The sequence below is a fragment of the Dermacentor albipictus genome, chromosome 1 (genome assembly GCF_038994185.2).
Source record: "Dermacentor albipictus isolate Rhodes 1998 colony chromosome 1, USDA_Dalb.pri_finalv2, whole genome shotgun sequence".
Lineage (NCBI taxonomy): Eukaryota > Metazoa > Arthropoda > Arachnida > Ixodida > Ixodidae > Dermacentor > Dermacentor albipictus.
In genome coordinates this window covers 102,951,013-102,977,425 of record NC_091821.1, presented here as the reverse complement: position 1 = coordinate 102,977,425, position 26,413 = coordinate 102,951,013, and the positions used below count along the sequence as shown (strand labels likewise).

The 26,413-nt window shown below is 46.5% G+C and overlaps 1 protein-coding gene across 3 annotated transcripts in view; it reads left to right on the top strand.

Moving 5' to 3' along the window:
- The window catches only part of LOC135914203 (ileal sodium/bile acid cotransporter-like), a 263,412-nt gene that overhangs the window by 213,268 nt on the left and 23,731 nt on the right, over positions 1-26,413 (top strand). For all 3 annotated transcript variants that reach the window (XM_065446951.2, XM_065446950.2, XM_065446952.2), the window contains one exon: positions 8,546-8,696. In XM_065446951.2, the coding sequence (XP_065303023.1) occupies positions 8,546-8,679 (134 nt within the window). In that variant the 3' untranslated portion in view covers positions 8,680-8,696. The remainder of the gene's footprint in view (positions 1-8,545; positions 8,697-26,413) is intronic.

The following is a 26,413-nucleotide window of genomic DNA, read 5'->3' as shown; positions in this document are numbered from 1 at the left end:
TACTGGAAGATATCTATAGCTGCTCGACAGCCACCGTAGTCCTCCACAAAGAAAGCAACAAAATCCCAATAAAGAAAGGCGTCAGACAGGGAGATACGATCTCTCCAATGCAATTCACAGCATGTTTACAGGAGGTATTCAGAGACCTGGAGTGGGAAGAATGGGGGATAAAAGTTGATGGAGAATACCTTAGCAACTTGCGATTCGCTGATGATATTGCCTTGCTAAGTAACTCAGGAGACCAATTGCAATGCATGCTCACTGACCTGGAGAGGCAAAGCAGAAAGGTGGGTCTGAAAATTAATCTGCAGAAAACTAAAGTAATGTTTAACAGTCTCGGAAGAGAACAGCAGTTTACGATAGGTAGCGAGGCACTGGAAGTGGTAAGGGAATACATCTACTTAGGGCAGGTAGTGACCACGGATCCGGATCATGAGACTGAAATAACCAGAAGAATAAGAATGGCCTGGGGTGCGTTTGGCAGGCATTTTCAAATCATGAACAGCAGGTTGCCACTATCCCTCAAAAGGAAAGTGTATAACAGCTGTGTGTTACCAGTACTCACATATGGGGCAGAAACCTGGAGGCTTACGAAAAGGGTTCTGCTGAAATTGAGGACGACGCAACGAGCTATGGAAAGAAGAATGATCGGTGTAACGTTAAGGGATAAGAAAAGAGCAGAGTGGGTGGGGCAACAAACGAGGGTAAATGACATCTTAGTTGAAATCAAGAAAAAGAAATGTGCATGGGCCGGACACGTAATGAGGAGGGAAGATAACCGATGGTCATTAAGGGTTACGGATTGGATTCCAAGGGAAGGGAAGCGTAGCAGGGGGCGGCAGAAAGTTAGGTGGGCGGGTGACATTAAGACGTTTGCAGGGACAACATGGCCACAGTTAGTACATGACCGGGGTAGTTGGAGAAGTATGGGAGAGGCCTTTGCCCTGCAGTGGGCGTAACTAGGCTGATGATGATATGCCACGCCTTGCTATATGACATGCAGTATATGCGGGTTATATTGCCACATCATTCTACCACCAAAGTTGCTGATACCTTGTCTTACATTCTTGACAAAGTTAATTTCCGGTGTTTTGAGAATGACAGCCCATAAACAAACGTCGTGAAACAAAACCTTCACAGTGCATTCCTTTTATCTTAAATCTTCTCAGACTTATATGTTAAAAGTGCTATACAATAACAGAAACCTGAAAATCATGTAATTTTCTGGCGCGGCTGTACGCTACCACCGGGATCGCCCCACGTAAGAGTCTGCGTTTCCAACAGAAAGCCCGTCTTCATGCATAGCTTTTGCCGCCAGCGTTTCGCGGTGAACATTATAGCAGTCAGGGATCTTGGAATACTATCGCGTTCAACTCGCAAAGGTGAAGCTTAAGCGTCCTCCAAGTTTTTCCCGTGTAGTCCGCAGCGTCCAGCGATCCACTAGTGAACAATAAGGTGACCCTTTTCAGCAGGTGTGCGCAGTTTGGCAGCATCTAATCAGAATAAGTGTGCAATGTCAGTGTGGAAACTATAGTGAATATACGTATATCCACGCGTGTGCACGTGCATGAGAGAATCAACAAGAAAATGAGCAAAGGTGACAGGTGGAAAATTCTGGCAGCGCAAAAGGTATCTCTTCATATTGTAGGGGTTGGGTGTCGTCATCTGGCAGTCGGGTATCACAATGAAGGTCGCTCTCTAGCCAACGCCGCCGGCGCGTCTCGAAAACGGGTAGCTGGCTTACGCTACCGGGGCGTCTCACAGAGGTAAAGCATGCGTATGCCGTCGTCCGTACCTTCACGATGAGAGTTGCTTGCTTGGTGATTAGTTGCGAGGAGAGGTTGGAGGAACGATCAGGGTGTTCATCGACATTGCTACAGCAGACTTTAGGGCAAGCTTATTTATGGGTAAAGGCATACAATACTTCTGTACCGGCAGAAGTACAGAGCACAGTACATGTTACATCGTATCATGCAGCTATGTCATTCTGAGGACACTTCTACATCATTCTGGAGAGCAAACTACATAAGGTCGGTGCACTACATTAGACGGAGCGCCCTTGCCAGATTTCTCTTTAAATAACACTAATATTACCCAGATCACCACGATACAGGGAAACAGCCAAACAGATGATGTCATAATCGACCAATCCTGAAGTTTGTAGATGTCAAAAAACTTACCTCCGGGAAGGAGAAGGTCCACACAAAGCATGTGCGCCACCCTTGAGATTATCGTGGGATGGAGAAGCAAGTATACCAGACACCCTGTTCTAGCAATTACAAGGAAGACGTCAATGGCACATGCTCACAAAAAGGAAATCCCTTCCCCCCCCCCCCCCAAATGCCCAACCACTCCTTGACTGAATGAATGGATCGTCATAAAGCCCAACAGATGGCGACAGCAGTTAGCCCACACCTTGAAAAGCACGTGACCTCGGAAGACGGCTTTACAATGATCTCGCGGGCGAGTAGCTTTGGTAGACAGTAAAACCATTGGCAGAACAGAGGCACTCCCTCCTGCAGGAGTGCCGAATTTGTCAGCAGGTCAGTGCTTACGCTGGTTCAGCGGAATGCTGTTAATGTCACCATTTCAATGACGTCGGCATTCCTGCTCTGGCTAAAACACCAAACACAACAATATTGCATAAAGCAATATGCCTATTAATTTAAAAAATATAGAAATTGTAGAGCCAAGGGCACATGTTTACAATGATCTCGCATTCTTCAAAACTGCATATTTGTAAGTTAGTGTTGTTGATACTTGCAGTCCTTTTGCATATGCCTAATTCTTGTATGTGCTGTTTTAATGTGAACTTATTTAATATTAGATCTAGTGAACAGCTTTCTTCCTGCAGTTGTCATTTCACCATGTACACTAACGTTCAACTACATAGCACTGTAAATTATTGCTTGGGGTACTTGCCTGTCCACCCTTCACTTGGTACACTAACTTGATTAGGAGCCCAGCACATATGCACCATGTGTGCTGACCTAGAAAGAGCATGTCTCAAACTATAAACATGCCATCTTAGAAAATATTTTCTTTCTCCCCGTATATAATGTTGGACCAAATAAAAGTGCATGCGGTTGCAATCAGTACTTGCAATCTCTGCATGCAGCTCAGGTACTATATGTGACACATTTGAAAAAGTCGCAGCTGCTGCAGAATACTTTAATCTAATGGATGAATGATGCAAATACACCTTCTAGAGGCTCAGATAATTGGATGGAAAGCAGCTTTCGCAAGTAAACAAAAAAGTTTCACATAACTGCGATTTTAAATGGCAACTCCAGTGATTTTTTCACCATGTCAGAGAAGTGGCTTTTTTAGATTTCTCTGTGCCTTCTGTCACATAGTTCAATTTGTATAAAAACACAGAATTTAAATAAGCATAAAACACTAAATTAGAACTGATACTGGACTCAGTAGCATGGGCTGCCTATCGTGACATCCATAGGCGCCGACTACAGGGGGACTCGGGGGCCCAAGCCCGATCCGGCGATGCCGAAGCCTAACTCCCCCCCCCCCCTTCCACCTAACATGCCATTGCCAGTGTTTTGTCACGCACATCATTTGAGGTTTCTTTTAACTTGCCTCGACTTTATGACTTACAATTTTATTCTGGCTAATAGCTTACTGCATCATTGTTGGCGCGGAGGTGCACGTATTTCAGTTCATACTTTGCAATATTTCTGAAAATCCTGACAATAGAAGAAAAAGCACATTAGAAGTACCAGCGGCGGCTGCCTCATCCGTATTTTCTCACTTTAACATTGTTTTAAATTTCCACTGTAAGCACCATGCACGTACACAATATATTTAAGTATATATACGGGACAAAGTTTAATATATTTTTCAGTAGAAGGAGGTTGCCAATTAACAATTATTTCTAAAGGTATGAATAGCTTATGCCTAGAGAATGAATATGTTGCTGTATGTCCACTTCACATCAAAATGCTTTGTGTGCTTTTTTGACCCCGAAAAAAACCTGTAGGCTATAGTGACCCCTTCGGCAGAGTCTTTTATCAATGGCGTGTGAAATGCACGTGAATGATATGTGTGTCAGTATCGCTTCTCTTTCCAGTAAGCAAAGCTAACGACTCATTAAAAATATTTCTGATAATTTACAACATATATTAGGGTTGAAAACATCGTCACTTGCATATATTAGGGACGGAAACATCGTCACTTGCATGCAAAGGTCATAAATATATGCAGGGTGTCCAATTAACTATCATACACAAAGATTTAAAACAGAGCAATGCGTTACTCGAAGAATACCTGGTGCATAGTGTTAGCAGTACAGTGGAGTAGCTGCCAGTAATTTTTTCGTTACTGATATTTAATTAGGTAAGTATAAATAATTATCTAACTCGAGACGTATCATAATTATCAAAGTGTCGATGAGGCATATGAAGGCACAGCTAAGGGACATCTAACTGCGGTATTTTCAGCGACGTACTAACTGCTTACTAATTTTTTTCGATTGGTAAGCATTCCCTGCGAAATATGGCGAATACCACGTGACTGTGTTCCCACCCGCGTCATAATGCAGCGCCCTCGAAGAGGCTGCTTCAGAGTTAGTCAGAACCAAATGAAGGAAATAAAGAAAAAAAATCACCGCCCAAGCACTCCATTAAGATAATTAACCAGCGAAACTGAAACGTGCGGCCCCGGTGTTAATCACTGGGTTAATCCCAACGGTTCATTAAACAACGGCTTGGTAGGCTGCCGGATCCTCGGTACGTAGTTCTGCTAATGAGCAGAAAGTAAAAATTATCTTTACCTTGGGAGCTGCAAATGACAACAAGAGGAAGGCTGCAAATCTGTATCAGTCATGAAAGTGTGGCGGTAAGAAAGTAAAAATTATCTTTAGCTTGCGAGCTGCAAATGACAACAAGAGGAAGGCCACAAATCTGTATCAGTCATGAAAGTGTGGCGGTAGACCAAACGCGTCGACTATCATCAGAAATGATGGAAACCTGAGACAAACAGGCAGCTTCAAGAAACAGCGGCGTAGGACTCTATTTTTCAGTCCTAGCCTACGCACAGATGTTCTAGCATTTATGACCTCATGCCAGCGTGCCAGGACGTGGCCGCCCAGGTACCTATTTCCAAATCATCAGTTTGGAGAATTCTAAACGATGGCCTTTCACCCGTACCACCTTAACCAGCACCAATGCTTGGAAGATATATGGACCTGTACAATCGTCTAGGTTTCTCGAATTGGGTCTTCACAAAAGACGATGAGTCACTGGACTTTTTGAGCAACATCATGTGCACAGATGAAGTTGATTTTCACAAAAAAGCCCAGGTAAATTTGCATAATGCACACTATGGAGTGTTTACAATGCACACTAAGTAAAGCGCAATCGGCAGCAGTGCCAGTGGTCGTTCGATGTGGCACGCGGAATTTACGCCGGTGCTATAATCGGTCCCATCTTCTTCGATCACACACTGACTGGACAGCGTCACGTGGACGAAATCCTTGAAGGAGTGGTGGATGAGTTTCTCAGCAATGTCCCACTGCCACGTTTTCCACTTCTGTGGTATCATCAAGATGGGGCGCCAGCACACAACAGCAACCGAGTGCGAAACTGGCTGGATGCGACTTTTCATGCGCATCATGCGCATTGGAAGGTATTAGGGTAGAGGCTTGGCGAGTTGGTGATGGTTCATAACGGCGGTAATAGCACTCTTTACTCGTCTCTGTCCTTCCTTTACTACTTTCGTGCACTACCCGAACACCGCCGTTATGAAGACTGGAAGGCACGGGCTTGTAAATTGGCCGGCTAGGTCACCTGACCTCTCTCCGCTCTATTTCTTTCTTTGGTGTTATGTGAACGACCGTGCTTACATGATCGAGACGGACGTCAGATTAGCTCAAGTCAAGGATAACGAATGTCTGCTGTAGAATTCGAGCGTCGGTCCTCAAGACAGCCACTGAAGATGTGATAAAGCGGACTCAGTATACTGCTGCTGAAGGAGACCTAGTCGAACATGTCCTCTAGGCAGCAACTGGTGTTCAACGGCGCTGACGAATTAATAGATAAGATGGGCACACTGAAACCTAATGTAGTTTTCTGTTTGTTTTTTGTGCAGGCGTCCCTATTTCCAATTCGGCTCATTTAGAAGTGGTTATTTACTTTCTTGAACGCATCGGTTTTGCCTTTTCTCAACACGTGGTTCGCTTCCCGGGCTCTTTATTTCAATTTTATTTGATGCCATAAACCTGTTTTCGCAGCATGTATACACTCTCATGAAAACTAAAACCGTCACTTCAATTTCGCTTTGGTGCTAAGCAAGTTTCTGGCGCGAAGTATACATCTGCGCGCACTCTGTCGATGGGGTGCGAGCAAAGCCAGGATTTTGAAACATTCCATGCCTATTACATTGCTTTCTGCGTTTTGTGCGTAGTCAGAGCGGCGCTTCGGCCGCGTTATCAAGGGGCTTTTATTGTCCATGTGATCACTCGGTCTTGAGAGACTGATAAGAAGTGTGACGTAGAAAGGAAGGAATCGCTGCGAAGCCGCGAAACCTGCTGTTGGTGCTCCTTCCGTGCCATTACCAAAGGGGATGCGCTGTCGTTCGGGTTTGCGACATCAGTTGCTTTCAATCAGCTTATTTGAGGGCGGTGCTTTATGATGCGGGTGGGAGCGCAGTCACATGGTATTTTCATATCTCGTGAGGTGTGTTTGCCAGTCGGAAAAAATTGCACTGAATTACTACGTCGCTGAAAACACAGCAGTTAGATGTCATTTGGGGGTGCCTGGAGTGCTTACAAATGCCTCATTGACACTTTGATAATTAGGACAGTACTTCTCAAATAGATAATTAATTGCAATTATCGAATTAAGTTTCAGAACGAGAGAATTACTGGCGGCTACTCCAGTGTACTGGAAACAATATGCACTAGGTTTTCTTCGAGTAACGCAACTGTTCTTTGTTTAAGTCTTGGTGCATGATAGTTGGGATACCCTGTATAATTCACTCAGTAGCCGAAATTTGGCCAAGCCGGATTAACTCGAAATCAGAATCAACAGCAGTCATGCGCAGGAGCGCTTATACTCGGACTCGCAGAAAAAGAAAAAGACAGACAGAGAGAAGCTGCACTTTGGCCGGAAAAGCGGAGCAGTATTAGCGATTGCGAAGCTTACAATTACACGAAGGAAGATTACACCACCGAGAGACGCCACATTCTTGTTGGTGGGAGAGGACTCAGGCTGTCAAATTGAACTGTCGCCTACTATGAGCTAGGTCTCGTAAATTCTCATAGAAGAACGTCCCTTCAGTGAACCATTCGTCGCGGTCACACAAAGTTTCATGTGCAGCAAATTATATATATATATATATATATATATATATATATATATATATATATATATATATATATATATATATATATATATAAAGGGGTTCGGAAAACTGGTCGGGCCGCATCCCCCCCCCCTCCGTAAAACGTACAGTGGTGACATTAAAGCAGGCAAAGACAAGGGACAGCAGCACTAAAGCAACCTCAATGAACAATGTGTTCAACTACTGCAAATTCTAGATGTTTTCGTGTACTACGTATATGACTCTTCTTGGCAGAAAAAATAAATGAAAAACATGAAAGTAACCTCCACAACCTTTGCACCTGCAGCTAAGTTGAACACATTTGCTGACGCCTTTAAGAGTCCTGTACACGCTGAAGTAGCAAGCATAGTCGTTGTCAGATCACGCCCTCCATGTGAGAGCAAGAATTGAGTGTGCATGCCAGTATTTAAAATTAATTTAAATATAATTCTAAACGACACTCAATCACGCCATATGTTGCATAATGAAATGACCCATAAGAACGTACAAAAAAGTTATTGCTCATATCCATGTGCCTAAAAAATTGCCAGAGTTGCCCTGTAAGCGTTCTTTTACAACTTTTACTTAGTGTAAATGAAATCTCAGTATATGTTTAAACCTAAAGCATAACAGTAAAGCCACATTTTAAGAATAAGGCTTATCGATATATTTTCCAAAGGCCGTGTAGCCTGCCTATTTTGTCTTCAACATTGCGATCAAGTATGGCTGCAAATCAGGCTAATTGGATTGGATTCACGGTGATGCACTAAACTCCACGCTAAGACCAAGGACAAAGAAAGGACTACACAACACGAGTGTTGTGTCACTACTCCCTATAAATCTATAGCCAGCGCGTGCTGCTTGACAGTGCATCCCATGTGATTTTACATGGCTTTATGCTGCATTCGGCATATGTTTCTTTTTTCTTGACCTGTACATGTGTTCTGGGTAGACCGAAATAAAAATTAATTTGAGAGGAAAGCAGCGCTCGTGTCATGCACTCTCTTTCTTTGTACTTCATATTGGCACTAAGTTCTGTTACTGTATGTATGCTCATCAGTCCATTACGTTCATTAGTGTTGGTATACGCAATTTATCGCCCCTATTGCTTAAGTTTAATTCATTTACTACAGCCAAGCGTACAAGTACACAAGTGAAACGTATGAGCTGCATTGGTTAATGCGAATTGCATGTTTCTCTTTCTTTTCAGGAACAAAAGCAAGCCCTACTATTTCCATGGCTTTATGGTTTCACAATGATAGCTTTAAGCTTCCTTCTGTGTGGCATTTATGGAATATACAAAAAATTATTTTCAAAATCAAGCTCCCACAATATTGCTGCTGAAGCTGAAACTACAAAGCGTAAGTCTTGGTTTGCATTGCATGCAAAAAAATGGTCATTAGCCACGTGAAAATGGACGAAAATATGAATACATCGCACAGAACTTTTAGAACACAAGGATTACAAATACTTTGAGACGTTCAGCTCATGACAAGAAAGGAATGCACCAACTATGGTTTGTAATACTTTATGTTAGCTAGTTACTATATCAGTCTTGAACCATATTAGATGGACAATAGCATGTGTGCAGAAGAATCTCTGCATTATCTGATGGAAGCTACAAGCAGAATGAGGCACTATACTAATGATGTCTTCAATTAGTGGATCACTATCTTGAGTTAGAAACTTCCTGCTTATCCGTACTCATTGGGGAAGTCTAATACAATGTGAGATTAATAATTTAATGGTAGTCTCTAAGCACATTGATCTTGTAATTATTGTTGGAACTTCCACTGATATTTCATTCACGAATGCTCATTGTGTTGTTCACAGGAGTCACTTAAAACTCGGAAAGATTGCTACTTTGTTCTGTCCAATTATATTGCATATAAAACTCTGGAGCAAAATACAGAGCTTGAGCATGAAAGTCATACATCCAAATTAAAAGGCAGAGTTTTCAACATTAAGTCAAGTTGAGAAAATTTGTGTTTTAATATTTTTAGCAGGTTAACGCAACTGTGCGAAAAATGGCAATTCTCTGTATATTTTCCTTTGTTTGCTGCATTTGGTATTGCATGTTTTTGTATAGTACTGACCGATTGGCTCTAACCACTCACTTGCACTGTTCAATCCTCTTACACTTGTGCCACTCAGGCTACTGTGCCTGTTTTGCTATCGCTATCCCATAACAAATATTCCTTCTGTAAGTACTGAACATGTTTGTGAACTGAAACAGCTACAGCCTGTTGAAGAACACAGGGTACCACTTATAAATTAGCACACAAAACATTTTTAGATCCTTTCATTCTGAGAGGACACTACATACATTCAGGAAAGTATGGTAAGCGAAAATCCACGAAAATCCGCGAAGACGTATATATCCCCCTTGAACATTTTCATGTGGAATGTCTGCAAAGGCTCACTCATCAACGGATGCGTACGCAGAGCACTGTCCCAAGTTTTCTCCTCATTAAATTTCCCATTAGTGTGTTTGCAATAGTTTCGAAGCTCACCTGCGGTAAAAACATTGTCATTAGCATACATAACAGTTTTTGGGGGCACATACTGAAAGTTCTTAGCTGTCTCAATAAATCACCTCTGCCTCGTGGCATCATTGTAGTTGTTATATTGAGAATAACACTCTTTCATGAGAGGAGCAGACGTAGATTTAAAAAGTCAAAGCACTAATGACCAAATGATCTCTGTAATATTGTTACGAATGTAGAATGGATTTATTTACAGTGAAAAGAGTAGAAAAGACATGGGACGGCCCGAAACAGGTGATCACTCCAAAATCCTCGCGCCGCTTCTTCCTTCTCTTCCACGCCCCTTTCTACGCGGTGCTACATTTTCCTCCGGGGCAGACGAAGCTCACCGAGAGAGTCGGAGTGCGCGTTGATGGTGCGGTTTCAATCATGCGACGTGCACAACTTGCGTCTTACGTGAACGGCAGTTATCAGCCGTCACTTTAGCGATGACATAGGTCACTTCACTCAAGCATTTGAGCATGACGAACGGGCCTGAATACTTGGAGAGGAGCTTTTGGCAAAGTCACCTTTTCTGAACCGGTGTCCACAGCCACACGAAGTCACCGGTGGCAAATCTGACGAGCAGATGTTGTGCGCCGTAGCGAGCCTTAGCATGAACATGCGATGACAGGGTTCTGAGTCGGGCAAGTCGACGTGCTTCTTCTGCACGACACAATCTCTGCGTGACAGAAGCATCGTCGTTAGGTGAAAAAGGAAGTATCGCGTTGAGAAAACTTTGAGGATGGCGAGCGTAGAGAAGAAAGGTGCGTATCCTGTGACTTCATGCTTGGCTGCGTTAAAGGCATACGTGATGAATGGTAACACCGCATCCCAGTACATATGATCCACTGAAACATACATTGAAAGCTTGTTGACGAGGGTACGAATGGTGCTCTCGGTTAGACCGTTGTTTTGCGTATGGTAAGGCGTGGAATGACGATATTGAGTTCCACAAAGGCGTAGCAACTCTTCCACGGCGTCAGCGGTGAACTGCCGGCCGCGATCACTTATCACCGCATGAGGAGCTCCGTGGCGGAAGATAATCGAATGCAGAAGAAACCCCGAGACATCGGATGCTGTCGCTGAGACAAGTGCCATTGTTTCAGTAAAACGTGTTAAATAATCTACGCACACGATTACCCAGCGGTAGCCAGTGAAAGACTTGGGGAAGGGACCGAGTAAATTTATACCCACTATCTCAAAAAGAGAAGTCGGCGGTCTAACCGGTTGCAGAGTTATTGCAGGGGCTGTAGTCGGTTGTTTGTGGCGTTGGCAGACATCACAGCTGGCGACATACTGCTTGGTCGTCTTCCACGATTGAGGGCAGTAGAAACGCTGTCGGAGGCGGTGCAGCGTTCGAGCGAATCCAAGGGGACCGGATGTAAGGTCGTCGTGCATGGCCCGAAGTACTGCAAGGCGCAGGCATTTTGGGACGACCAGCAGCAGTGGAGAATAATTGTTTGAATAATTATTGTGGTAAAGCAGACCGTCACGAATCACAAATGGCGTAGCCCGTTCAGATCTGTGGGTCGCATCAATAACCGGCTTTAGTGAAGGGTCGCGCTGTTGTTCGTTCTTGAAGACGGGAAAGTAAAGATAGTCCGATGAGATTTTAGTTAAGTAGTCGTCGAAATGGTCATCATCAGTACCCTCGCTCTGAGAGGGAAGGCGAGATAAGCAGTCGGCATCTGTGTGGCACCAACCGCTCTTATAAGCAACAGAAAAGTCGTATTCTTGAAGACGCAAGGCTCACCGAGACAACCGCCCAGCTGGGTCACGAGCCAGCAGAGAGAATGATGGTCGGTGACAATCTTGAAATGGCGGCCATACAAATAAGATCTGAACTTGTGGATGGCGAAAACAACAGCAAGACATTCCAGTTCCGTGATTGTATAATTGCTCTCTGCTTTTGTCAAAGCACGACTTGCGTACGCAATAACGTGTTGGCGTCTGTCATGAAACTGGACGAGCCTAGCGCCAACACCCACACCACTTGGAGCAGTATGCAGTTTGTTGAACGCCTCCGGATCGAAATGGCTAAGTGGCCCAGAGGGGAGCAAAATCTTCAGCTGCTAGGAAGCAGTTTCGCACTGAGCAGACCATATGTAGGGAGTGTCCTTGCGGAGCAGATCAGCCAGTGGACAAGCAAGCTGGGCGAAGTCTTTAAAAGAACTGCGAAAATAAGAACATAGGCCCAGGAAACTTCTGAGGTCTTTCACTGTCTTCGGCTGCTCAAAGTTGCGAACAGCAGAAATCTTTTGGGGATCTGGTCGTATACTGTCCTTACCGATGAGATATCCACAAGGGCTTGACGCTCACCGAAACGACACTTCTTAGAGTTTAAAACGAGGCCAGCCAATTGGATGCAGTTCAACACAACGCGGAGCCGCTGGTTGTGCTCGTGGGAAGTTCGACCGAAAATAATCCTGTCATCTAAATAACACCTACAAATCTCCCATTGTAGACCACGGAGGATGCAGTCCCATAAATCGCTCGAAGGTAGCTGGGGCATTACATAAGCCAAACGGCATGACTTTAAACTCCGTAAACTCCGTAAAGTCCGTCAGGCGTAACAGAAGCGGTCTTTTCTATGTCAGACGGGTGCATCGGTATCTGCCAGTACCCGGACCTGAGGTCAACGGACGAAAAGTACGATGCGGAGTGAAGGCAGTCAACAGCATCGTCAATGCGTGGTGAGGGATACACGTCATTCTTTGTGACGGCATTCAGGTGGCAGTAGTCGACACAAAATCTCCACGTATTGTCTTTCTTTTTCACTAGTATAACAGGAGCTGCCCAAGGACTGCAAGACTCCTGAATAAAGCCTTTCTGCAGCATTTCTTCGACCTATTCGGCGATCACTTTTCTTCCGTGGGAGATACGCGATAGGGTTTCTGACGTATCGGAGTCACTTGCCCTGTGTTGATGCAGTGGTGCATGCGGGATTTCGGCAACATCCGAGAACGCACGCGTTGAGTAAAATCAAATGCCGACTGTAGCACGCGAGCACCTGTTGGAGTACCTCCTGCTCGGAAGACGACGACTAGTTTATCATACGTCGCAAGTGATCCGAATAGTTGGGCAATGGTCGACTGATGTCTGAAAGCGCTGCAACTGTTCGTACATCAATTGTGGCTTGCTCCTCAAATGTTGCCAGTTTAAGTCCGACTGGCAGTGTAACAGGCTCACAGAAACGTTCACTGTATACAAGAAAGCGCGCCCGTCGATGGCTTGAACAACAGATTGAGGGACCAACACATTCTTCTTAATCGCATTGTTATGGCTCGACAAGAGCGCTGCATGATCCTATCCGGACACGTGAAGAACTCGCGGGAACAAACATGGCTGTGCGACCAGGCAGTAACACATCTTCAGACAGCGAAAACACGTCGGCTTGATCGGTCTACAAATCGTCGAGTATATGGCGATTGGCAACGCGCTCCTTAGTAAAATATCTCCAGTCCCACAGTCAAGTGTAGCGCTGCATTCACGTAGGAAATCTATGCCCAAAATAACATGTGTTGCGTGGACCAATACAGTGAACTCGGCTCTAAAGTTCTGTCCTCCATTCGCAAAAGTTTCACGAAAAGTTTCTTTGCGATCCCACGCGAACAGAACTTTCTGTCCTAAGCAATCTTTAAAGCGAAGGCTCATAACAGGAACAGCAGCACCCGTATCGACAAGAGCAGTAGTATTTGCACCGTCTGCACATACACGCACACACACAGTTTCCCAGCTGCGGCGCGGAAGGCGAACGGCGCAGTCGGATCGGCGGCGGTGTAGGCTGCGCTCGCAGACAAGGCGATTGGTACAACCACTGTTGCCGCAGAGGATGGATGGCGCGGGCGCGTCTTCGTGCACACGAGCTGCGTACGCCGAAAAACGTGGCGCTCGCTGCGGGCAGCGGCAACAAGAGCGCGTTGCCCCTGGTAACCGCAGGCGTAGCAGACAGGTAGGTCGCGGTTGAAACTAAATGGAGCAGGTACGCGTGGCGCCGGGTATGATTCCGCGGGAGCATGTCGTGGCATCGAGTATTCCGCAGCAACACGTCGTAATGTTGGGTAGTACTCCGTAGTGTCACGATGGACCGGTGAGGACTGGCAGCGACTGAGATTCGCCGGGACAGACCGAAAGATTTAAGTGTGGTTCTCCAGAAGGCGGTCGTCGCTCGATGCGATGTTCTCGCGACTAGGATGGTGGCTCGGGAATACACTCGTCAAATACGCACTAATAACCAGGGTTTACTCCCTGAAGTCGTGCTAGCTCTTCTCGAAACACTCGACGCACGCTTGAGGTGATATCATCGCAGGCAGCGACGTCCACACTTGCAACTGTGGTGACGTTGTCCAAGCGCCCGAACTTCGGTAAGATCCTTCGTGTCTTCAGAGCTTCGAACGCGCGACATTGCTGCCTGAATTCGGAAGGAGTGTTCAGGTTTTCTTTCGTTATTAAAAAATTGTTGACGTCTTCAGCGATGCCTTTTAACAGATGTCCTACTTTGTCTTCATTCGACATATTCGCGTTAACAATTCCGCATAGCTTCAATATTTCTTCAATATACGTTTTACACGTTTAACCAGGCAATCGCGCTCTGCGCGAAAGCGTGTGTTCCGCTTTCCTCTTTTTGGAATTGTAGTCACCAAAGCAGGCTCTCAGTTCCTAGACAAAAGTTTCCCAAGTGGTCAGCACGTACGTGTTCATGATTGTCAAACCGAAGTAGAGCGGTACCGGCGAGAAAACATGAAACGTTCACAAGCTCCGCTGACGTACTCCACCCGTTAAGCCGGCTTACTCTTTCGTAGTGTCTCGGCTGCAGTCATCCACGTCTTCATCTGTTTTACCTGAGAATATACGAGGTTCCGGCGTCCAGTAGCTAGGATGTCTTGGTCTCGGGCTGGCTTGTTCGTCGATGGTGTTCAATGACCGGCCTGCTTGGGTGTCGGCCATGCTTGTTGGCTTTAGTGGTAGTCCAGCCAGGCGTCTGCTTCTTCGAAGATCTTGTAGGACTGGGTTGTCCATGGCGTCCAGTACCCACCACTTCCACCACTTGTTACGTGTGTAGAATGAATTTATTAACAGTGAAAAGGGTAGAGAAGACATGGGACGGTTCGAAACAGGCGATCACTCCAAAACCCTCGCGCCGCTGCTTCCCTCTTCCACGCTCCTCCGATGCGGCGTTACAATATGATATCAAAAAGGCAAGATGTGGATAAACAAGTGCATCTCATTCGAAAACATAATTTAGTTTTTTTTTGCTTTTGCATTTCAAAAATTCAGTGCAGAATTTTAACCCTGAAAACAGCGAAATTTTTAATCTTATGCGCGTGCCTCAAGAAACTGCAAATGTCGAGCTTGAGCATTTGCCATTTGACATAGTGATGGCCACCACTGTAGAGTAGGGTAAAGAAACATACCTGCTATTTAGAGATTCGTTTCATTTATTAGAGTGCAGCTCTTAGGCGCCCGTTCCTGCGTCGAGAGTCGGCGTCGGCCTCGACGTAACCGAGCGAACACAACAAAAAGCTGAAAGCGAACACGGAGCGCTGCGGGGGGGGGGGGGGGGGTTGAAAGACAGGAGGAAAGCGGAGGGGAGGGTAACCAGGAGGCGGTAAGCAGATTAGGGTATGGCAAAAAGGGTGAGGAGGAAAGCGGAGGGCTAGAACCAGGGGCGTAGCCAGGGGGGGGGGCTTATGGGGCTTCAGCCCCCCCCCCGAAATTTTTTCGTGCTGTCCATGCACCGCCCACCGAAGCAATCCCCGGTGTCGGAAACCATTCTGAATTTTCTCTAGAATGTATTTTTCACGCTCGGAAAGACATTTCAGCGCGAACCTTGCGAACTCGGGTGGATTTCGCGGCAGTGCCCATGCACCGGGAGCCCCTAACGCAAGCAGCCCCATCCGAGCACAAAGTTTCAAGGGCGTTTTGATGGCGAACGGGCTCACCACGGCATCTTGCGGAGGCCGCGGAATCTACGCAGCGCATGGATGTCAATTACAAAATTTATGGGTGTAAAGTTCTTATAAACTTATAAACTTCTGATGTGAAAGGTGCATTGACATTGCCAAAGTTGTGCTTTAGATTTTCAATTGCGGAACTTTTTGGGTTTTATGTTACTATAAATATTGAACGCCAAAGGTGCATTTACTTTTCTAAACTCTTACATCGGAGCATACAAAGAGACAAGCCAAATCAACACACTATCAGGCAAGTTGACAAAGCCAGCAGCGAGGTCCGATCAGATGAAGCGTTCTGGTGGTTCATTCGTGCCGTCATGACACAAAAAATATCAAATTTTTTTTTCACCTACGCCAAAGCATTCATGTCAAGACACTAAAGTCAGCCAAGGTAACTACATTCTTGTTTATTTTTCTACTTCGACTTTATTCGCGAGGACACATTGAGCCTCTTAAATTTTTTTTGTCCTCGCTACCCTACCCGCGGGCTGCCAGAGGGCATGCGTTTTTCTCGTGTTCCAACGACCACCGCACGGCGGACTTTGGTGCGCGTTCGCTTTTCTCTGGCCGAGTGGATTTTCACCTGGCAGAGTTCTGGGCACTTTCTGGCTAGCAGACGAGAAAAAGAAACTATCGTCGCTCGCCGCCATCACTGTGGGGGCTTGACGAATTGAACCGCGTTCGCTTGAGCGCAACCTCTCCGGAAAGTCTGGTCTCGCCAGTGTAGGATACCGAGCAGATATATGCGTATGGTTCTCGGTGGACCAAGCGCCTCACGTTTTCTTCGATATTCTTTCGGTAGCTACATTAGGTGCCCAAAGTAGGCATTCGATTGTGGCCAACATACTTTGCGCTTTTTCATTTCGGTGCCCCGGCCCCACAAAGGAAAAAAAAGAGATTGCTGTGGCGCAGCTAATTGTCGAATGGTGAAAATTCGATTTTGTTACTTCTTCTTTTGCGGACAGCAATGGGCCATGGGGCGCTTCAGTTGCCGGATAGTCTTATCATACAGTATTGCAAAAGCAATCATATCGACACTCCAGGCCCATTCCTGCCATCGCCCTCATGTTTCCTATAAAGTCCAAGGGCGATAACATCGTGACCACGCGCCGCATGCTGTATGTGTGAGTGAACGCGTATAGGGAGGCGGATGGGGGGCTGGAATGGGTGAGACGACGATGGTGGCTGTCTTGTGTGCGCAAAAGAGAAAAGCGGGGAGAAAGCGCGCCGCCTTCCGTCGCGCACGGTGCATTGGGGGGAGTGGATGGAATGGGGGTGGGATCTAGGATTCTGTGAATCTCTGATTGCGCAACATGTTTATTTGCCTTGTTTGACGCATTCTATACAGTGACTTTTTTAGATACGTAGATTTATTGGAGGCTTATACGTATATTTAGATATCTTGTGGCGGGGTTTTGTGTATACGTGAACTTGGTTTCCAGTGACACTTTTTGCCTTTTATCAAGCTGTATCTTCGCATTTGTATATTCCATTGTATCTTCGCATTTCTAATGTAAGAAGGCGAGTAAAATGATAGTGAGCCAACCCACCCCGCGCAATAATTGTTCGGTCCATTATCTGCTAGGCATGCACGTGACACAGAGGCATCTCTCTAGTACAAGTGACACGCAGGTGTAAGTATCAAGGTTGTTTAATACTCTCATACACAGGGTTGAACATGGTTACGCGACATAATGGACGCTCTAGAAGTTGAGCAGCGTAGTTGAAAGTATTTCCCAAAAAGAAATTAGTCTCCGTATGCCTGCCGTGTACGTTGAACATTGCATTTCATTGGCCACTGTGAAGCGTTCCAGCAAATGGTTCAAAGAACGACGTGAAAGTTGCAAAGACGATCCAACGCCGGGCCAAAACCATCGTGCAATCATCCCTAACAAAATTGCAAAGGTTGATGAGCTGATGAGACAAAAACGGAGGATAAGCATCGATGAACTGGAAGAGCGTGTGAACATCAGTCACGGTTCGGTTCACACCATAATTCATGAACATCTCGGTTATCGGCTCTTGAGTGCGCAGTGGATGCCCAAGATTTTGAACCACCGCCAGAAGACGGTGAAGTTCGGCGCTACCTTTACTCATCTGATCCGGTATCACAACGAGGGTGACGATTTCTTGTGTGCAATTGGGCTCGGGGACGAACTATCATGACACTACTACGAGCCTGAAATATGACGGCAGAGCTTACACTGGAAACATTCGAATTCACCACCGCCAAAGAAAGCAAAGGCTGTCATTTCCGCTAGAAAGGTGTTGTTGACTTTTTTTTTTTCGATCGTCAGGGGCCATTACTGACAGAATTTGCTAAATCTAGAAAGACTATCAATTGTTTCCGATATTGCGAAACGCTGGACCGGCTGCGTGTCGCAATGAAGAATAAACTGCGTGGAAAATTTACGAATGGGGTCATCTTGTTCCACGACAATGCCAGTCCCCACGTCGCTGATGTGGTTAATACAAAACTGGCAAAGTTCAAGCGGAAACGCTGCAACATCCACCATACATCTCAGACCTGTCGCCTTGCGACTTACACATTTTGGGGCAACCGAAAAAACAGCTCAAGGGAAGCAGATTCGTGTCGGACGATGACGTGAAAGAGTCAGTTGCAGACTTTTTGAAGCAACAACCCAAGGAATTTAATGAGATGAGAATCACGCGACTAGTTAGACAACGGGACGAATGTCTAAATGATCATGGAGACTACTTTTACATGAGGTACCCAGTTTGTCATATATTCGCATTGGCTGACTCTCATTTGATTCGCCTTCGTTTACTTTGCAGATCTCCTGATCTTTATACATGCTCTCTGTTGCGGCTATAATTTCGGTGCAATTACTCACGATACACGACTGCTGACAGCTGCTCCTGCGTTGTACATTGGAACAAATGACAGCGTCATTGAGATTTTTCACTGGCCGTTGCATATGTACAAGAATCTAAACAAGGTTCTTATTAAAACTTATTGTGCGCAAACAAACAGGGACGAAGAATAGAAGAAACACAAGGACGAGCGCTTTATAACAACTGGTTTTATTTTTGAAAAACCACCTGCTTATATACCCACAGATCTGCGCGATCTAGTCAAACAGAGCACGCCTATAGCGCATATAATACACACAGATCTGCGCGATCAAGTCAAGAGAGTACATCTACAGTACATATACCACTTGTGATAAAAAACGAAGACGTGGACCAAAGCCACCCGGTCAACATAAGAACAGCAAGGTGCATGAAAGATCCACTTACGATAAAGTTTTAAGATGAATTTGTTCCAACTAGGCCTACTCGCAGTCTTGCAAGGTTTTTGAATGACAAAGTGTCATTACAATATTTGTCCTCAGCTTGTTAATTTCACGGCCTTTACATTTTTCATATCAGCGGCGTGTACTGCCTTGCTGGTTTCGAGCTGATATAGTTGTAAAGTTCATGTGTTGTTTTATTTACTTATTAGAGAAAAAACATGGAAGCATTGATATCGGTTATTTCGGGCAGAATTTTTGGCACATACAAGTATATCCGTTTATGAAAAAATACATATTTTACTTGTTTTGACAGTGTGTAACGTCCAAGAATTCGTTTGCAGCATCTTTAGCAATGGCAATGCACTTATTATTCGTGTATTTGATCCCCAGACAAACTGTTTGAGAGGAAGCTTTCGCTCGCGCCCAACTCCGACGCGGCCTATTCAAATACATGTAAAACGCAGAAACGCTTTTCTGTGATAACCCCCGGATCGCTTTTAATGAAATTTGTTGCATTTGAGAGAGAAAGTTAAATTCTAGTGTCTGTTAGAAGCGAAATTTTGATTTAGGGCCTGAACATTGTTTAAATATTTTGAAAAACTCGAAAGTAAAAAAAAATAGAAGCACCATGTTTACAAACTATTAGCTGTGCAACAAGCACATGTCGCTGTTCAATAATAATATCTGGGGTTTTACGTGCCAAAACCACTTTCTGATTATGAGGCACGCCGTAGTGGGGGACTCCGGAAATTTTGACCACCTGGGGTTCTTTAACGTGCACCTAAATCTAAGTACACGGGTGTTTTCGCATTTCGCCCCCATCGAAATGCGGCCGCCGTGGCCGGGATTCGATCCCACGACCTCGTGCTCAGCAGCCTAACACCATAGCCACTGAGCAACCGCGGCGGGTCATGTCGCTGTTCAATAAACGGCATCTTCTTCAAAGCAGACAAATTTGGTGTGTCAATTCGTATCTTACGTCAATTGGTTACGTTGTCTACAAGGATTCTGCGAAAGCCCTATTACCATAATGCTAAATTTCTTGAGAATCACGTGTAACATAGAAATTTTGTCCGCTGTAGATGTACTATTAGGTGGAATTCACAGAATTGTTATATAATTTTTCATTGCAACGTTACATAGTTTTAAACTTGACAGTTTACATTTCTGAAAATTTGCGATTTTGGTGAATTTTTAATAAAGAATTCACAACCTTAATGAAAAATTCGAAACCAATAGTCACTATAATTTAAGTTTTTCTTTTAAATGCAACAAACCTTGTCAAATTTACTGCATTGGTTGCCGAGGAAAACTAATTCTCCTTCTACATGTATTTAGATACGAGCACCCGAGCTAAATCTTCCTCTTCAGGAGGACACCGAGCTGCAATGTGAGCCCCCCCCCCCCCTTGAACGAAATTTCTGGCTACGCCACTGGCTGGAACGACCAGGCATGCGGCCAGCGCAGAAACAAAGTGCTGGCGTAGGCTTCGGACTCACTGCGCATGCGCTATTCGCCTGCGGTACCGCGCTGCCGCTAGAGAGTGCACTCCGTAACCGGTAGAAATGCTTCGTCTGCCGTTGCTGCCCGAGCAGAGGCTCAACACCGCCACCGAGAGCGCCTCTAGCTTCAGAATGAAATTCTTTGTCATAATATACTGCGAATAAAAAAACACCTAAACAGCAGCGCTCGAAATTCCCATTAGGGAGTATCGTACTCATCGGTGAAATTTTTTGTATCCGAAAAAAAATCATTCGATCAAAAGCTAAGACCCGACTCTTTCTACGTTACTCATAAACGCATTTAGAATTGCAGCTCGTATAGTGGCATCAGATAGTTGAATGGATGGATGGATGGATTAAGTAACGTGGAAAGTTGGGCTAGTTGGTGAGTGATCATGGTACCTTGCTGGTGAAGCAGCGCACAAACACGGACACACTGAAGACAAGCAGGAATAGACGGGCGCCTTTTGCAGTGTTTTCGTTTGTTCGCTCTCGTTCCCTCTGCTTGTATACTTATGGCGGTCATCTGAAATATATTTTTGCAACGTATTCGTTCGCGAAAATTTATTCAAAGCGCTTATTTCTTAGACAACAATACAGTTCTGAATTTCAGCGCTACAGTGCCAGCCGAAGGAGCGCAGACCAGCCCATTGCGGGTTTTTCATACGCGAATCGACAACCGCAAAAAGATAGCATATAAGAATCCAGTTATTATATACCTGCCGCGGTGCAACAAGTATGTCACAAATACTGGCTATATATGACTTCTACAAGTGTTACCTCGATTTTACTCAGTTGCTTAGTGGCTATAGTGTTGGGTTGCTAAGCATGAGGACGCGGGATCGAAAGCCGGCCACGGGCGGCCACATTTCGATGGAGGCGAAATGCGAAAACACTCGTGTACTTAGATTTAGGGGCACGTTAAAGAACCCCAGGTGGTACACGTTTCCGGAGACCCCCATTACGGCGTGCCTCATAATCAGAAGGTGGTTTTGGCATGCAAAACCGCACAATTTATTTTTAATTTATTTTAATCCGCTAAAACAGGTTTGCTCACGACGATTAATTTATGGTATATTTTGAATCTTTGCATTTATTCACGGAAGCGCTCGGCAGTAACACGAGGACTTAACTAACACTGCAGTTTAGATTCTACCAGCACCATTTGCTTTTCTAACTGCTTCTCAAAATTAGGCAGCTAATCGCATGTTTATTTTAAATCGCGGTAATTTGAAGTAAAGCTAATGGAGGCGTACAACTGCTTGCAGAATATGAAAAGGTATGTATCAATATATATACTCCCTTTTCCGTGCGGCACGTCCAGCTGACTTGAGCAATTTACTAGTGTGTGTTGCTTGCGGAATATACATGACAAATCTGTTTGGCGAACTGATACAGGCGGCTCGACCCAAATTTTTTAGTGAAATATGCCTTTTGGACCGTATGGCTACAACCAGAAAGAAGCCGAAGCATCATTCATTAGTAGTATGGGACATGAAGGTATCATTATTCCCCGGTGGAGGGTCAAAAATCAAGTGAAGTATGTAACGCTTGTGGTAAATCCCTTATGAAGGTTTGCGAGGTTCTCTTTTATGTACCGACGAAGCTAATAGTTCTCCGTTTGTATAATTAAACAACGCTGGAACGAGACATGGTGAGGCAGAAGGCCTTGCTTGAATTTTCCTTTTCTATGCACCGTGGGCTGCGCTGTAGTACCTCGAGTACATTTTAGGCATTGCAATTGACGCTGTATAAAACTGCTTCATGGCTTCAGTTCGAAGTTGTAGTGAACTGAAGGGTTTCCCGAACAATGCGTGCCTCGCCTTAACGACAGTCGGTTGCTACCGTTGCTTGAGGTTGTGTCATAGTGCCGATAAAAGTTACTGAGTGACACTTTTTTACACCACGAAACATTTCATCACTTGCATTTGATTGGCTCTTGATCTTAACCACGAACCTTTTCTTTAAAGTAATTGCTACAATGGTCCTTGTGAATTAATTATATTGCAACGGGGGTGGTGTTCGCCTAGCAGCACTAGCTCTAGGTGGCAGCGGTAGGCTTAAAACAGGTCGGTCCTATCTCGAAACGGGGAAGCAAGCACACCTCGTCGTCGTCTTCTCATCCACTAGCACCATGCCCACTGCCAAGTGCCTTCAGTACAATCACTCCCCACCGAAAGAGTAGCCATCCTGGCGACCTAAGGGCAGGAAAACACAGGGGGGTCATGGCACTGATTGAGCCGGGAGACGTGCACAATTTCCTGGCCGCGACGACGCTGGTCGGAAGGCGCTTCCGTTGGCTCGATGAGGTAGTTGACCGCGGATGTTTTTTTCAGTACCCTATAAGGACCGTGGTACTTGGAGAGCAGCTTAGAGGAAAGGCCTGGAGGAGTAGAGGGCACCCACAACCAGACCAGCGAGCCAGGAGCAAAGCACGTAGCCGCAGTAGATGAATCATGGCGATACTTTTGGCGCCACTGGTCCTGGAATGTCAACGAACGAGCGAGCTGGCGACATTCTTCGGCGTAAGCAGCCGCTCTAGAAACAGTCGTGCACTCCGAAGCATCTGGTCGGTAAGGCAGAATCGTGTCCATAGTGCATGAAGGTTCGTGTCCGTAAAGGAGAAAGAAAGGGGAGAACCCAGTGGTGCTTTGCTTGGCGGTATTGTAAGCGTAGGTGATGAAAGGCAGAATGCGATCCCAATTCGAGTGGTCAGATGAAGCATACATGGCCAACATGTCGCCAAGGGTGCGGTTGAAACGCTCTGTCATCCCATTAGTTTGAGGATGATATGCCGTGGTGGTGCGGTGAATGATGCGACACTCCTTTAGCAATGCTGCAATGACGTCGGAGAGAAAAACGCGACCGCGGTCGCTCAGTAATTCTCTAGGTGCTCCATGGCGTAAAATCAGGTTTCGAAGGAGAAAACTGGCGACGTCTTTTGCTGTGGCAGATGCTAGGGCTGAAGTTTCGGCGTACCGCGTGAGGTGGTCGATAGCGACAATAACCCAGCGGTTGCCGCTTGGAGTGTTGGGAAGCGGACCGTATAGGTCAATGCCGACGCGGTCGAACGCGCGCGCGGGGCATGGTAAAGGTTGCAAGGGGCCGGTGGCATGTTGAGGTGGCGTCTTGCGTCGTTGGCATATGAGGCAGGACCGGACGTACTGGCGAACGAAGCGGTACATACCGTGCCAGTAGTACCGAAGCTGGATGCGAGAGTATGTCTTTAAGACACCAGCGTGGCCACATTGGGGATCGTCGTGGAACGTGGCGCAGATGTCAGGGCGCAGGTGTCGGGGTATAACAAGCAACCACTTGCGACCGCTCGAATTGTAGTTGCGGCGGTACAGCAGGTTATCTCGAATGATGAAGTGCGCTGCTTGACGACGGAGCGTCCGAGAAATTGGCGCTGGCGACTGGCTAGACAGGAAGTCAAGAAGCGAAGAGATCCATGGGTCCTTGCGCTGCTCTGATGGCATGTCGGTAATGTTGAGGGCGAAGGCTCCATGTGTGGAAATGGACGAGTGGACAGGACCGGTGGGCAGGGGTGACCGGGATAGAGCGTCTGCGTCTGAATGTTTTCGGCCGGAGCGATAAACAACGCGGATGTCGTACTCTTGTAGGCGCAATGCCCAGCGGGCGAGCCGACCAGTTGGATCTTTTAAGGAAGATAACCAGCATAGGGCATGATGGTCAGTCACGATGTCAAATGGACGCCCGTACACATAAGGACGAAATTTTCCGATTGCCCAAACGATGGCCAGACATTCCTTTTCAGTAACCGAGTAGTTCGCCTCGGCTTTGGTAAGGGTGCGGCTAGCATACGCGACGACGTACTCTTCGAAGCCATCCTTGCGTTGTGCAAGAACAGCGCCGAGCCCGACACCGCTAGCGTCCGTATGGATCTCAGTTGGTGCAGATGGATCGAAGTGTCGCAGTACTGGAGGAGAGGTGAGAACGCGTCGCAGGTTTTGGAATGCGTCGTCGCATGCCGGGGACCAGGCTGATAGGTCAGAACTGCCGGTGAGAAGCTGCGTCAAGGGGGCGATGATAGAGGCAAAGTTACGGATGAAGCGCCGGAAATATGAGCACAAGCCGATGAAACTGCGAAGCTCTTTCATGGTGGTTGGTTTGGGGAACTCGGTTACGGCGCTAAGTTTCGTGGGGTCCGGGAGGATACCGTCTTTGGAAACTACATGACCGAGAATAGTAAGCGTGCGAGCGCCGAAGTGGCATTTCTTCAAATTTAGTTGCAGTCCTGCAGTGGAGAGGCACGCAAGGACTTGCTCGAGGCGGCTGAGGTGCGTCGCAAAGTCGGTGGAAAAAACCACAATGTCATCCAAATAACAGAGGCACGTTTTCCACTTCAGCCCTCGAAGAATGCTATCCATCATTCGCTCGAAAGTGGCAGGCGCGTTGCAGAGGCCGAACGGCATGACGGTGAGTTCATATAGCCCGTCAGGAGTTACAAAGGCTGTCTTTTGGCGATCGGCCTATGCCATGGGCACTTGCCAATACCCGGAGCGTAGATCCAGCGAGGAAAAGAATTCCGCTCCCTGCAGACTGTCCAAGGCATCGTCGATGCGTGGCAGAGGATATACATCTTTGCGCGTTATTCGGTTAAGGCGGCGATAGTCAACGCAGAACCGAATGGAGCCGTCTTTCTTTTTAACAAGGACAACCGGAGATGCCCAGGGACTGTTAGAGGGCTGGATGATGCCACGCTCCAGCATGTCGTCAACGTGCTCGTCGATGACACGGCGTTCAGCGGCCGACACACGATACGGACGCTGGCGCAGTGGTGTTTGTTGGCCGGTGTCGATACGGTGAACGACTGCGGACGCCCGGCCCAAGGATGGTTGGCCAATGTCAAATGAGTCACGAAAACGCTGGAGGAGCTTGATGATTTCGGTGTGCTGCGCAGGTGTGAGTTCTGCGTCGACGGAACGAGCGAAGACGTCTACAGGGGCATCGGTCGCGGCGGCAGGAGTTACGGCACAAATCGGAAGTGATGCCGTATCACCAAACATGGTGGCCGGGAGAATGCTATCGAAAGCTTCAGCTGTACCCAGGCACTCGCCGCGGAGTAGGGATGATGGGCAGGCGGATGGATTGCACACGTAAAGGGCAGCAGAACCTTCGCAAAAAGTGATGACAGCAAACGGAAGCAGAAAGTTCCGGCGGCGCGCGCAAGTGGTCGACGGCGTAAACAGGACAGATGAGTTCGCAGCAGAGCTACATAACAGAGGAACCAGAGCGGCGGAGAAAGGTGCAATATCGATGTCAGAGGCGGCAACAACTTTAGGAGAATAGTCGTCAGGGTCAAAACACGGCACTGATAACGTAAGTTCGCAACGAGCGCAGTCGATAAGAGCTTGATTCACAGATAGGAAATTCCAACCAAGAATAACGTCGTGCGAGGAACGAGGCAGGACGACAAATTCGATAACATGCAGAACGCTTTGAATGGCAACCCGGGCTGTGCACGACGCTGAAGGCTGAATGCGATGCGAGGTTGCCGTACGCAGAGAAAGAGAGGTAAGGGGAATGGTCACTTTGTTCAAATTGCGGCAGAGCTTCTCACTAATAATAGAAACGGCGGCTCCGGTGTCGATAAGTGCGTGTACGATGACGCCGTCTATGGACAGTTCAATTTCGTTCGCCGGCGCAGAATGAGGCCTTGAAATGTTCGACGGAAACGCAGTTCTTGCCTCTGGAACTGCGACTGCTAGTTTTCCTCTCGGGCTGGGCTGGGTCGGCGAACCATCGGGGAAATGGATCGGCGACGTGGGGAAGGCGACCGGCGTGAATCGAAGGGGAGGCGACTGTAAGAGGTG